Source organism: Melopsittacus undulatus, chromosome 1 (assembly GCF_012275295.1).
Source record: "Melopsittacus undulatus isolate bMelUnd1 chromosome 1, bMelUnd1.mat.Z, whole genome shotgun sequence".
NCBI classification, from domain to species: Eukaryota; Metazoa; Chordata; class Aves; order Psittaciformes; family Psittaculidae; genus Melopsittacus; species Melopsittacus undulatus.
The window spans coordinates 97,338,648-97,352,045 of record NC_047527.1 but is presented as its reverse complement, the minus strand read 5'-3'; the positions used below and the strand labels follow the sequence as shown (position 1 = coordinate 97,352,045).

Here is a 13,398-nt window from a genome sequence, read left to right as displayed (position 1 = left end):
CTGCAGGGACTGAAAAGACAGGTGGAGGTGGCACTGAGGGACACTGGTCAGTGGTGGACTTTGCAGTGCCCATCTTCTCCAGTCTGAACTATTCTGTGATGACAGGTTTGGGATCACAGTCAGTGGAGCTTGTTAAGGTGAAAGTGGCTGTGGCTTGGCAGTGCCAGCACTCCATTCACTTCAGTTAAACATGGGAAGCTCAGAGAGCTGGGCAGAGCAGAGCAGCCAAGCTCAGCACCGTGAACACAACAGGGAATTCCTCCTGCACACAGACAGACAGACCAGTGGACAATAACTCCAAATACTTTAATGGGAAGACAGGGAAGATTGAAGCTGTCAGAAGACCTCCTGCCCCTGCAGCTGGCCCACCCGTGCTGTCTCCATTCTCTCTGTCCCATTCATCCTTCCCTGGGCCTTTTCCTTTGGACAACCCGTTTCTGCCACAAGCACTGCACAATTCTTCTCCCAGGGATCCCTCCTCTGCATGTGTCTCATCGTATTTCCTTTCCCACACCACTTGTGGAGCAGTTTGGCTGCAGGGAAGAAGGTGCTGTCAGCTGTCTATGCGGATAACTGAAGGCCAGGTAGGCACATGCCAGCTATAGCTGTTGAGCTGCATTTTGTAGCACACGGATCCATGTGTGTTGTCCACCGTCAGCGTCCATGTTTTGTAGGTAGCTTGGATCAGTATCCGCTTTGAGTGAGCAGGGTCCTGTTCTTTGGTGCTCTGGTTAACATCAGAGCTGCAGATGGGCTCCTCTGTGCTATGTGCAGACACCTCAGGGTGCAGCACTTCGCTACTCACCACCGCAGCTGCCTCTGAGGGTGGGGGCACAGGCAGGGGTGCAGGAGATGCCACAGGGGTGCAAAGAGCTTCTTGGGAGCTGATTCTGCTCTCAGAGAGGGGCAGCATGTCCTCACACTCTGCAGGAGAACCAAGTGATTCACACCTTGCCACCAGGGGGACTGACTCCACCTTTCCGTCAGCAACAGCAGGCACAGTACTGCCAGTGCTGGAGGCACGCCGAGGAACCCGCAGCCTCCTGCTGATTTGGGAATTGCAGCGCCACATAATCTGCTTGGCTTTTCTGATGATCCGCCTGATCTGGGCTCTCTGTGCGGCCAGCCTGCGCAGCACGACCCAAGCTTTGCCACCCAGACGAGCCATGTTACCAACCCTGGCCCTGAAACAACTCCTCTGCGGGAGGCAGTATGCATGGTCCTTGAGCACAGTTATGCCTGGCACCTGCAGCTGGCAGTAGCTGTGGTCTGTGGGAGGACAGGGCCAGGAGCCACGGTGCCAGATCTGTATCATGCTCACCCTACAGTAGCAGTGGTCCTTCCAAATAGCCTCCTTCACATCCTTGGCACACAGTTCCCTGGGTCCCAGGAGGAATGGAGCTTCTCCCGAGGGGCAGAAGCTTTCGGAGGTGCTCCTCTGATATTCCTCCTTTGGGTCAACGTAAAGGTGTTCCTGAGGATATGACTCGTGGTTCTGCTGTTCCATCCAGGAATTAAGTGTGAGTTCTCTGCCTTGTGCTAGGTTTGCTGTCACCCCGTGTTTATTCTCTGCTGTTTCCTCCTGCTTGGGCCAGACAACAGTCTGTGCATAGTTTTCACTTCGCGCTGGTGCCACTTCTCTGTTGGCCACCTCCACATTGCTGTGATCCATGAGACATCTTAGCTTGTTCAGGAGTGTTCCAGGCTGGAGATTACACTGCAGGCTCTGTCCTCCATCTGAGCATGTGCTGGTGGGAGTCTGCCTTCTGTCTGGCTGGGGCTCTGGAGAAATGGGCCATGCTGAGGGGATGGGAAAGTAAGAAACCCCCATCCTCCCCAGTTTAGGGCCACCAGGGCTCTGCTTCCCCAGAATCTGCATGGCCAGTCTGGCCATGGGGCTGGAGAAGCACCAGTGGCACTGACTAGGCACAGCAAGATCCTGCTGACAGCTCCCTGCTCTACAGCCCAGTGGCAAGGAAGAGGAGGGACCAGGACTCACCTTGGCAGGGGGACTGTGCCCTCTCCTCTGGCGCATCAGCCCCAGGCCACCAGCCCCATGGAGGCGCCTTCAGCAACCTCATGGCCTCAGCACATCCTGCAGGGAATGCAGACGGATGGATGTCACTTTCCTGGCAGGGAAAGTGTCCCTCCAGGTGGCAGCTGTTGGACAAAGGAGGAAGCCCTGTCCACTGCCGGCACCCTGGAGTGGTCCTACAGGACCTGTTGTTCCTGCTCACCTGGAGAGAGGCAGTCAGGGCCCTTCCACCTCGGTGGGCTCTGTGGCGAGCAGACCCATGGCTCTTCCCCACGCTCCATCCGGTATAAAATGTCAGGTTTGGGGCCTGTGTAACCTAGGGGGTGTAACAGAGTGTGTTGTTGTAACACAGACTGTCAGAATAAAATGTTACCATGAGAAAATAAAGGTATTCCCTATGACACTGTGCTTCACTGTGACAGGAAGAGCCCAAGCAGAAACACCATAAAAAGGGTGAAAAACATCAAGTGAAGTGTCAGAGCTGCTGCCAGTGAGTGACAGCAGGCATGTTATCCAAAAGGACCTTGCTGTACAATGAGGGGTTGGCTCCCCTGTACCATGCCTGGTGAGTGCTACGCCTGCCCTGCTGCAGCCTGAGCACCAGGTACAGAGTCACTGGGTAAGAACCACTCAACCCCAGGGCTGGTAGCTCAAAGGGCCCCAAACCTGGCACATTTCACAGACTCCCAGGTTGGTTTCAAGTGGAAAGGACCTTAAAGCTTGTCCAGTTCCAAGCCCCTGGAACACCTTCCACTAGACCAGGTTGCTCCAAGACCCTTCCAACCTGGCCTTGAACACTGCCAGGGATGGGGCAGCCACAGCTTCTCTGGGCACCCTGTGCCAGGGCCTCACCACCCTCACAGGAAAGAGCTCCTTCCTCAGATCTCATCTCAGTCTCCCCTCTGTCAGTTTAAATCCATTCCCCCTTGTCCTGTCCCTACCTGTCCTTGTCAAAAGCCCCTCTCCAGCTTTCTTGTTGGCCCCTTTAGGCACTGGAAGCTGCTCTAAGGTGTCCCTGGAGCCTTCTCCAGGCTGAACAAGCCCAGCTCTCTCAGCCTGTCTCCATAGCAGAGGTACTTCAGCCCTCAGAGCATCTTTGTGGCCTCCTCTGGACTCACTCCAATAGGTCTACATCCACGTTTTCCAGCACTAACGCCTCCAGCACTACAGTGCTCATCATAGTTATCCCAGACATAGTTCCATACGTGTCCATCAGTGCTTCAGGTTGCTGGAAGCAGCATGGTCCTGATGGGGTCTAGCATGCAGGACCCCCCCAGCCCCAGATGTTCCAAGTGGAGTTACCCAGGGATGTCAGGAGCCCGTAGTTGTCCATCATGACACTGCAGTAGAGCTCCCTCTGCCCTGCGGTGATGGCGTCCCACTCCGTGCGGCTCATGTAGACAGCGATGTCCTCGAAGGTCAGTGGTTCCTGCCACACACACTCTTGGCACCCTCCTCCCTCACATGCTGGGGGCCATTCCCACAGGGTGGGGGGAGGAGGGTTGGATGGGTTTTCTCTTCCAGGTGCTATTAGGAAACCTCTCACTGTTGGGAATGCCAATAGAGCGCACACACCCAGTGGTGCTGTGTGCCATGCAGGGCTATGGGTCATTGGGGACCAACCACAAGGCACTGCCCAGAGCCCCAGGGGTGTGTTCAGGGTGCCCCATAGCTCATTCCCATGGAGAACCCCCATGGTGGGAAGCGCCACTGCAGTGGCTGCGGGCAGGAGGGGCAGGGGAGTGTGGGCTCCCCCCGCGCCCCAGGCCTGGCTCCTACCTGTGTCCACCCCGCCATGGCAGGGGTATGAAGAGCCTGCAGGGGGGGCCCCGCTCCCCGCTGGGCCCCACAGGGAGAGTCACCGACGCCCGCACGCTGCGAGCCGGAAGTAGGCCGCATGACAGCTCCTCCCGCAGTTACGGCCCCATGTGTTTCCGGCCACGCCTACACCCGGAAGTAGCCTGCTAGCACGTGACCCGCCGCCATCGCTGTGCGGAGGAGAATGAGCGTGACCGGATGTCAGGGCCGTCGCCGCCATTTTGAGAACTGCTCATCCCTCCATCTTGGTCAGGTGATAGGAAGGGGCGTCGCCATTGGTCCGGCAGTGGGGCGGGGCGGGGAAACCTCCGCCATTGAGTGTGCTGTGCGCAGCAGCAGTGGTTGGTTGTGCTGGGGCATGGGGCGGAGCTTTTGTGGTGAAGGGGGTGAGGCCCTGGCACAGGCTGCCCAGAGAAGCTGTGGCTGCCCCATCCCTGGCAGTGTTCAAAGCCAGGTTGGATGGGGCTTGGAGCAACCTGGTCTGGTGGAAGGTGTCCCTGCCCATGGCAGGGGGTGGAACTGGATGGGCTTTAAGGTCCCTTCTGACCCAAACCATTCTGTGATTGATTTTCCCACACCTGACCGTTTCTATGGTTATGGGGCAGTTTCTGCTGTTGTGGGGCAGCACCAGCCCCTAACTGAGGGCTGGTTCATGGCTGTGGATTCAGCTCAGGGGATGTGCAGGGCAGAGAACTCCCTCCACACACACATCCTCTCCAACACGCGATCGCGCTGGTTTGACCTCAGCCGTCTGTCTAGAGACGGAAACCCACACCCTGCAGAAGGAGCCAAAACCCCAGAACAAAGAGCACAGGTTCCTTGGTGAGGTGTTTTAAATCCTGCTTCTGCGATTCCACAGGAAAAAGGAAAAGATGGTTACACGGGCTTGTTGTGATTTTCATGGATCAGGAATACCATCTTGGACAAGATTTCTCTCCAAATAAGAACTGAAAGTCAACAGAGATGGACATTCCAGCTGCATTTCCATAGCAGCAGTTTAACAGCTCTTTGTTTTCATGTTTGCTTGTACCGCCATCACATGCCAGCTCCTTACAGAATGTTGTCTTCTCATGTTCGTCTGTGCCCTATGAGTATCTCGGTTGAAAGAAGGAAAGGGCAGTTCCCTGCTTAATTTTAACTCCAGTGAAGTATTTATTTTCCTCCAAACTTTTCACCTGAGTCTTTAAAGTATGTTTTGATTATTTAAACTGCTCTTTATTCTTTCCTTATTTTTCAGAGAGGAAATGGCAATGGGAATAGAGTGGAGTAGAACAGAATGGAAAGGAACAGAGTGGAATAGAACAGAGTAGCATAGACTAGGCTAGATTAGACTGAACTGGAATGGAACAGAATATAGGATAGGATAGGTTGGGATGGAATAGGTATTGAATAGAACAGATATTGAATAGAATATATATTGAATAGAATAAATACCAAATAGAAAAAATATAGTGGAATAGAAACAATAGAAGTAGAATAAAGTAGAAAAAGAATACAACAGAATGAAATGGAATAGCATAGAGTAGATTAGGGCATAGAGTAGGATAGGGTAGGGTAGAGTAGGGTAGGGTTGGGTAGGATAGGGTAGAGTAGGGTAGGGTAGGATAGAGTAGGTTAGGGTACGGCAGGTTAGGGTAGGGCAGGATATGGGAGAGTACAGCAGGGTAGAGTAGGGTAGGGGCAATTAGGATAGGGTAGAGTAGAGTAGGGTAGGGAACGGCATGGTAGGGTAGGGCAGGGTAGGGTAGGGTAGGGCATGGTAGGGTAGGATAGAGTAGAGTAGGGTAGGGCAGGGTAGGGTAGAGTAGCGTAGTGTAGTGTAGAGTAGGATAGTGCAGGGTAGAGTAGGCTAGGGTAGGGTAGATTAGGGAAGGGTAGGGTAGAATAGGATAGGGCACAGCAGGGTAGGGTAGAGTTGTGTAGGGCAGGGTAAAGTAGGTTATAGTAGGCTAGTGTAGGCTAGGGTAGGGTAGGGTAGAGTAGGATAAGGCAGCGTAGGATATAATAGGGTACAGCACGGCAGGGTAGGGTAGAGTAGGATAAGGCAGCGTAGGGTAGGGTATGGTAGGGGAGAGTAAAGTAGGGTATAGTAGGCTAGGTTAGAGTAGGGTAGGGTAGATTAGGATAGGACAGGGTAGGGTAGAGTAGTGTAGAGTACAGTAGGATAGAGTAGGTTATGGTAGAGTAGGGTAGGGTAGGATAGTGTAGGGTAGAGTACAGTAGGGTAGAGTAGGGTATGGTAGGATAGGGTAGATTAGAGTATGTTAGGGCAGGGTAGGGTAGGATAGAGTAGGGTAGGGTAGAGTATGGCAGGGTAGAGTAGGATAGGGTAGGGTAGAGTACAGTAGGTTAGAGTAGGGTAGAGTATGGCAGGTTAGGGTAGGATAGAGTAGGGTAAGGCAGGGCACAGCAGGGTAGGGTAGAGTACAGTAGGGTAGGATAGAGTAGGGTAGGGTAGGGCAGGGTAGGGAAGAGTAGAATAAGGCAGCATAGGTTAGAGTAAGGTAGGGCAGGGTAGAGGAGGGTATAGTAGGCTAGTGTGGGCTAGGGTAGGGTGGATTAGAATAGAGCAGGATAGGGTAGGGTAGGGTAAGGTAGGGCACAGTAGGGTAGGATTTGGTAGGGCAGGGTGTGGTATGGTACAGTAGTGTAGGGGAGGATAGGGTAGGGCAGGGTACGGTAGAGTAGGGTAGGGTAGGGAACGGGATGGGGGGACAGGGTAGGGTAAGGTAGAGTACAGTAGGTTAGGGTAGGGTAGGGCAGGGTATGTTAGGGTAGGGCAGGTTATGGTAGAGCAGGGTAGGGTAGGGTAGGGTGGGGCAGGTTAGGGTAGTGTAGAGTAGGGTAGGGTAGGTCAGGGGAGGGTAGTTTAGAGTAGAGTAGGGCAGGTTAGGGTAGGGTAGTGTAGGTTAAGGGAGGGTAGGGTAGGGTAGTGTAGAGTATGGTAGGGTAGAGTTGCTTAGGGTAGTTTAGAGTAGGGTGTGGTAGGGTAGGGTAGAGTAGGGTAGGGCAGGGTAGGGTAGGGTAGGGTAGAGTACAGTAGGGTAGCATAGAGTTGGGTAGGGTAGCCTAGAGTAGGGTATGGTATGGCATTGTAGGATAGAGTAGGGTAAGGCAGGGCAGGGTAGGGTAGGGTAGAGTAGGGTAGGGCACAGGAGGATAGGGCAGAATAAGGTAATCTAGAGTAGTGTAGGGCATGGTAGAGTAGGATAGGGTAGGGTAGAGTAGGTTAGGGTAGGGTAGAGTAGGGGAGGGTATGATAGGTAAGATAGAGTAAGCTAGGATAGAGTAGGATAAGGCAGCGTAGAGTAGTGTAGGGCAGGGTAGAGTAGGGTATAGTAGGCTAGCGTAGGCTAGGGTAGAGTAGGGTAGATTAGGATAGGGCAGGATAGGGTAGAGTAGAGAAGGGTAGGGTAGGGTATAGTAGGATAGGGCAGGGTAGGGTACAATAGGGTAGAGGATAAAAGGGGAGGGGAGGACAGGGTAGGGTAGGGTAACATAGGGTACAGTAGGTTAGGGAAGGATAGGGCAGGGTATGTTAGGGTAGGGCAGGTTATGGTAGAGTAGAGTAGGGTAGGGTAGGGCAGTTTAGGGTAGGTTAGGGCAGGGTTGACTGATCCCAACACCATGCCCAGGGCAGGTGCTGCTCTGGCCTAAGGAAGAGCACAGCTCCCACAGCCACCCATGGCCTGGCTTTTGCCATCTCCCTTCCTTCCAAACCCTCCCTCTTGTCTCATCACACGGGATAAGCATTGGGTGGCTTCTCCAGGAGTGCTGGCAGCAGTGGTAAATCAGGGTGCCTGGGCTGCACTTGGCACTGCAGTGGGATCGTACCAGGTCAGGTGTGGTGGGTTTGGAGTGGTTTAATTTACAGTGTCTCTTGGAAATACATGGTAAGTACATGAGGACCCCCTGGGCTGGAGAGCAGCACGTGGCCCTGGAGTAGAGTGCTCCATGTGCCCAGTGGACATGGACACACTGGAGTGTGTCCAGCAAATCCAGTCAGGAAATCAAAGTGTCTGACAAATGGGGTGTTGCTTTAAGAGCGTAGAAATTTGTTAGCAGATACCCCCCCTTGTGTTCCAGCCCGTCCTCAGAGGTGACAGGGGCTGGGGGCAGCGCAGCTTCGTTCTTGGTTCTAACCAGTCCAACACTCTACGTCCAGTCATGTTTAACAGGAACCTCCATGGTTATGGATTCAGGAAGAATGGGATCTATTGAAGGGACAGAAACACGGGTTGGGGATGGCAGTTGATAAATTCACTTCCTGCATTAGCACTAAAATCCAGAGCTGGGCAATGAGTAATTGAGCTCCTATGGAAAAACAAACCAGCTGGTGTTCCATGAAGCTCTGCTCCACCCCGGTGTCATCTGACACAGTCGGACATGCAAATCCTACCCAAGAGGCATCAGTGCTTTGGGGAAGAGAGAGGAGCAACCCATGGAGCTGCCTGCAGAGCAGGGTCATTGTCATCCTCTGCCATGGGAGAGCTCAAATGCCCAATTTATACTTTGAGAGACATGGAGGTAAGACTCAGTTTACCTTTGCTGCCCTCATAGGTGGTGTGGGGGGCAGCCATTTTCTCCCTTTGGTGTATTTGTTATCTGTAGATGAGGGATAAGAGAGTAAATAAGGCTGCTCAAGGGCTTGCACAAGGGTGGAATAGAGCCATGAAATATCCTTAGCATCTTCCACCCTGCTAAGGCAGCATGAAGGGCCATCCAACCTTCACCTGGTCACCCCTGTCAGGTTGTTGCCATTAATCTCTTCATCACATATCTCATGGCCTCGGGCCTCATTCCTACATGGGGGAGGCTGGGAGAGCTGGGGCTATTCAGGATGGAGAAGAGGAGGCTGCAGGAGATCCTCTCCTCACCTGATGGAGACTAAATGGTGCCCAGTGCCAGGCCAAGAGGGGATCAGCAGACCAGTAACATGTGAAATTAATCCCCACAGGATCCCAGACTGGTTGGGTTGGAAGGGACCTTAAAGCCCATCCAGTTCCAACCCCCTCCATGGGCAGGGACACCTTCCACTAGACCAGGTTGCTCCAAACCCCATCCAGCCTGGCCTTGAACACTGCCAGGGATGGGTAGGTGCAGGTCAGGAATACTGCCCATGTCAATGACTGTGATATCTTCACCACCATCTTCTTGCTTGACTGCAAGCTTAGACTTGAACACATGTTCCCTGATGAGGTTGGTCTCAGTGGTGCTTATCCATTCCAACCCTAACTATTCTATGATACTATGATTCTATGCTCCACTCTTCCCAACCAGGAGGAGGATCATCCCCAGCCCCCACCATCCCCAGGGGTGTGCCAGACATCCATGGCTGCAATGGACACAAGCAGACATACATGATTCATGTTGGTGCCACAGTGCTGCCTGCACCATGTCCCTGGAGTGTCCCCCAGGAAACTCTTCCCAGCTCAGGTGCCTCCCTGGACAAGCAGGCAGGGAGCTGGCAGTTGCCACAGACCACGTGCCATGGGACCAGCACCATTCAACAGCTTTGTCAGTGACATGGACAGTGGGACCGAGCACCCTCAGCAAGTTTGCTGATGACACTGAGCTGTGTGGTGCAGCCAACAAACTGGAGGGAAGCGATGGGATCCAGAGGGACCTGGACAGGCTGCAGAGGTGGGACAGTGCCAACATCATGAAGTTCAACACGGCAAGTGCAAGATCCTGTGCGTGGGTCAGGGCAATCCCGAGCACAAACACAGGAAGGGGGAGACTGGACTGAGAAGAGCAGCCCTGAGGAGAAGGACTTGGGGCTGTCGGTCCATGAGAAGCTCACCATGACCCAGCAGTGTGCGCTTCCAGCCCAGAAACCAACCGTGCCTGGGCTGCATCACCAGCAGCGTGACCAGCAGAGCGAGGGAGGGGATTCTCCACCTCTGCTCCACTCTGCTGAGACTCCCCCCTGCAGCTCTGCATCCAACTCTGGGGCTCCAACACATGAGGGATGTGGAGCTGTTGGAGCGAGTCCAGAGGAGGCCACAAAGATGTTCTGAGGACTGAAGTACCTCTGCTATGGAGACAGGCTGAGAGAGCTGGGCTTGTTCAGCCTGGAGAAGAGAAGGCTCCAGGGATACCTTAAAGCAGCTTCCAGTGTCTAAAGAGACTACAAGAAAGCTGGAGAGGGGCTTTTGACAAGGGCAGGTGGGGACAGGACAAGGGGGAATGGCTTTAAACTGACAGAGGGGAGACTGAGATGAGATCTGAGGAAGAAGTTCTTCCCTGTGAGGGTGGTGAGGCCCTGGCACAGGTTGCCCAGAGAAGCTGTGGCTGCCCCATCCCTGGCAGTGTTCAAGGCCAGGTTGGATGGGGCTTGGAGCAACCTGGTCTAGTGAAAGGTATCCCTGCCTGTGGCAGGGGTTTGGAACTAGATGAGCTTTAAGACCCATTCCAACCCAAACCACTTTATGTTTCTATGTCCTGGAGCCCTGGATCACTCCCATTACCTGTGCATGCTGCTGTTGGTGCATGTGCCATGCTGCAGCCACAGCCACAACCATAGAATCATAGAATCATAGAATAGTTAGGGTTGGAAAGGACTTTAAGATAATCTAGTTCCACACCTCTTGCCATGGGCAGGGACACCTCACACTAAACCATATCACCCAAGGATTCATCCAACCTGGTCTTGAACACTGCCAATGGAGCATTCACAACCTCCCTGGGCAACCCATTCCAGTACCTCACCACCCTAACAGTAAAGAATTTCTTCCTTATATCCAATCTAAACCTCCCCTGTTTAAGTTTGAACCCATTACCCCTTGGCTTGTCACTACAGTCCCTAATGAACAGTCCCTCCCCAGCATCCCTGCAGGCCCCCTTCAGATACTGGAAGGCTGCTATGAGGTCTCCACGCAGCCTTCTCTTCTCCAGGATGAACAGACCCAACTTTCTCAGCCTGTCTTCATATGGGAGGTGCTCCAGTCCCCTGATCATCCTCGTGGCCTCCTCTGAGCTTGTTCCAACAGTTCCATGTCCTTTTTATATTGAGGACACCAGAACTGCACACAATACTCCAAGTGAGGTCTCCTGAGAGCAGAGTAGAGGGGCAGGATCACCTCCTTTGACCTGCTGGTCACACTCTTTTTGATGCAGCCCAGAATACGGTTGGCTTTCTGGGCTGTGAGTGCACACTGAAGCCGGCTCATGTTCATTTTCTCATCGACCAACACCCCCAAGTCCTTCTCCACAGGGCTGCTCTGAATCTCTTCTCTGCTCAGCCTGTAGCTGTGCCTGGGATTGCTCTGACCCAGGTGTAGGACCTTGCACTTGTCATGGTTAAACTTCATGAGGCTGGCATCAGCCCACCTCACAAGTGTGTCAAGGTCCCTCTGGATGGCATTCCTTTCCTCCAGCGTATCAACCGAACCACACAGCTTGGTGTCATCGGCAAACTTGCTGAGGGCACACTCAATCCCACTGTCCATGTCAGCAACAAAGACATTAAACAAGACCGGTCCCAACACTGATCCCTGAGGGACACCACTTGTTACTGATCTCCAGCCGGACATTGAACCATTGACCACAACTCTTTGAGTGCGACCATCCAGCCAGTTCTTTATCCACCAAGTCGTCCATCCATCAAACTGATGTCTCTCCAATTTAGAGACAAGGATGTCATGTGGGACAGTGTCGAACGCTTTGCACAAGTCCAGGTAGATGACGTCAACTGCTCTACCCCTGTCCATCAGCTCCATAGCCCCATCATAGAAGGCCACCAGATTGGTCAGGCAGGATTTCCCCTTAGTGAAGCCATGCTGGCTGTTACCAAGCACCTTGTTGGTTTTCATGTGCCCTAGCATGCCTTCCAGCTGCATCAGCTCCCGGGCTGAATCCACCACAGCTGCACTGTCCTCTGAGCCTTATCCCAGTGGAGGGGCTCCTCTGGGATGCTGCCCTGAGGGATGCTCAGCACCATGCCCTGGAGCCTGCAGGGGTGAGGTGCTGCTCCCAGGCCCCCACCTTTACTTCGGGAGCCATTTTGGCCTGCACAAAGCAGGACAGCTGGAACCAGCAGCCCGTGATAGTGCTCCCATGGGTATGCCGGGCCCAAGTTCCCCATGGGAAGGGGGTCTGAAACACCCCTGGGATGAGTGGTGCTGCTGTGGGAGCCCTGCAGCCCCCTGGGGCTGTGTTAGTTCAGCACAGCTCTGCCAGTCTGATGTCTCCCCAGGGGACCCGTTTCCCCTCCAGCAGCACTGGTGCACCTGGATACCCAGCTCCATTTGCTGGCTCTGACATGTTCTGGGCTTTCCCTACCTCCGGGGACTTCCAACTGCCAGTAGCAGGAGCCTGTCAGGATGGGGCTGCCTCAGCCAGCTGCATCAAAAGCACCGAACCGCACCGGAATGGGGAAGAGGCTGAGCTTCGCCCTGTTACTGGAATCGAAGCGGGGGGAAGGAAACCTTACCCACACCACCCCGCTGCCAGGGGAGATGTTTGTCCTGTGACACTGGTGTTTTTCCCGAAACCTCCCCTGGTCTCAGGTGTTTGAGTTCTGCCACTGGGGATGTCCCCCCATTCCCATCCACAGCTCATATACCACTTCTCCATGTCCCCCCGCCCTCCACCGGTTGCTGGGATGAGGCTGTGTCCAGCTGCTCCAAGGTGCCAAGACATGCTGGCCCCATCCCTGCTTGACTCTGGTACCAAACAGCCCCAGTGCTGGCTACCAACTTCCCGGAGCACAGCCACAACACTCAGTGTCAGCACAGGGAGCAGCAGCGCTGGGGCAATGGGGACATGGGGACACTGTGTGTTGGGAATATCAGGGCATTAGGAACCTGAAGCCACTGGGACACAGTACACTGGGATATCATGGGTGTCAGAGACATCATGACCTGGGACATTGGGACATTGGGGACACAGGGGAGCAAACCCCGCTGCAGCCGCACGCAGCACAAACTCTCACCCAAGAGAGAGAACTCCCCCAGAGCTGTGCCACAAAGGACAGAGCTCCATGGAACCAGTGCCATGCACAGTGGTGCAGACCTGGGCACACTGGTGCCCACATCAAGGGGTTTCCTCCTCATGCCCACCCCAGGGACAGACTGACCAGGGCATGGGGACCCACTGGGCTCCCAGTGAGATGGAGACGGGGGTTCCAGGCTTTAATTCATGTCATGATACACATCAAAGTACTGGCAGGAGCAGCACAGGGATCAGGAGGGGGACGGGGCAGTGCGGGGGGGGGGGGGGCTGTGCAGGCACTGCACGGGGCTTCGCTTCGTGGTGGAGGTGCTGCAGATGAGGGGAAGCTCGTGGGCAGCGCGGCGCCGGCCGGCAACCCACAGCCACCGCAGCTGAGCCCGGCCGGCGCCGAGATGTCCCTGTGGAGGGTGACACATCTGGGGGAAACATCCTTGGGTTTGGAAGAGGCAGTTCTGCTCTGGCTGGTTGTTACCCACACAGAGCATCCCGCTGGGGATGGCATCGCTGGCAGGACTGGGACACTGCTGTCACCGGGAGCTGGAGCTGCGCCATGCACCAATCCCCACCTGCAGCCGCCTGTGCCCAGCACA

The 13,398-nt window shown here is 54.4% G+C and overlaps 1 protein-coding gene across 4 annotated transcripts; it reads right to left on the bottom strand.

The window, feature by feature from the left end:
• Nucleotides 1–291: 291 nt before the first annotated feature.
• On the bottom strand, nt 292–4,081 carry LOC115945638 (uncharacterized). Of its 4 annotated transcripts, XM_031044554.2 has the most exons (5): nt 3,815–4,081; nt 3,338–3,464; nt 2,238–2,351; nt 2,000–2,095; nt 292–1,800 (listed from the first exon to the last, which is right to left on the bottom strand). In XM_031044554.2, the coding sequence occupies exons 1-5, from the start codon at nt 3,932–3,934 to the stop codon at nt 554–556; spliced, it is 1,704 nt and encodes a 567-aa protein (XP_030900414.2). In that variant the 5' UTR covers nt 3,935–4,081; the 3' UTR covers nt 292–553. The 4 variants fall into 4 exon arrangements, with proteins under 4 accessions (XP_030900414.2, XP_030900415.2, XP_033925861.1 ...); XM_031044555.2 differs by lacking the exon at nt 3,338–3,464; XM_034069970.1 differs by lacking the exon at nt 3,815–4,081 and having other exon boundaries at nt 3,338–3,808.
• Nucleotides 4,082–13,398: the final 9,317 nt, after the last annotated feature.

Coding starts and splice junctions, on each gene's coding strand:
- LOC115945638 (XM_034069970.1), bottom strand. CDS start 3,731: ATGGGGGTTCTCCATGGGAATGAGCTATGGGGCACCCTGAACACACCC. Junction 2,352..3,337: donor CGGGCTCCTGACATCCCTGG/GTAACTCCACTT, acceptor TACACCCCCTAG/GTTACACAGGCCCCAAACCT. Junction 2,096..2,237: donor CCCTGACTGCCTCTCTCCAG/GTGAGCAGGAAC, acceptor CATTCCCTGCAG/GATGTGCTGAGGCCATGAGG.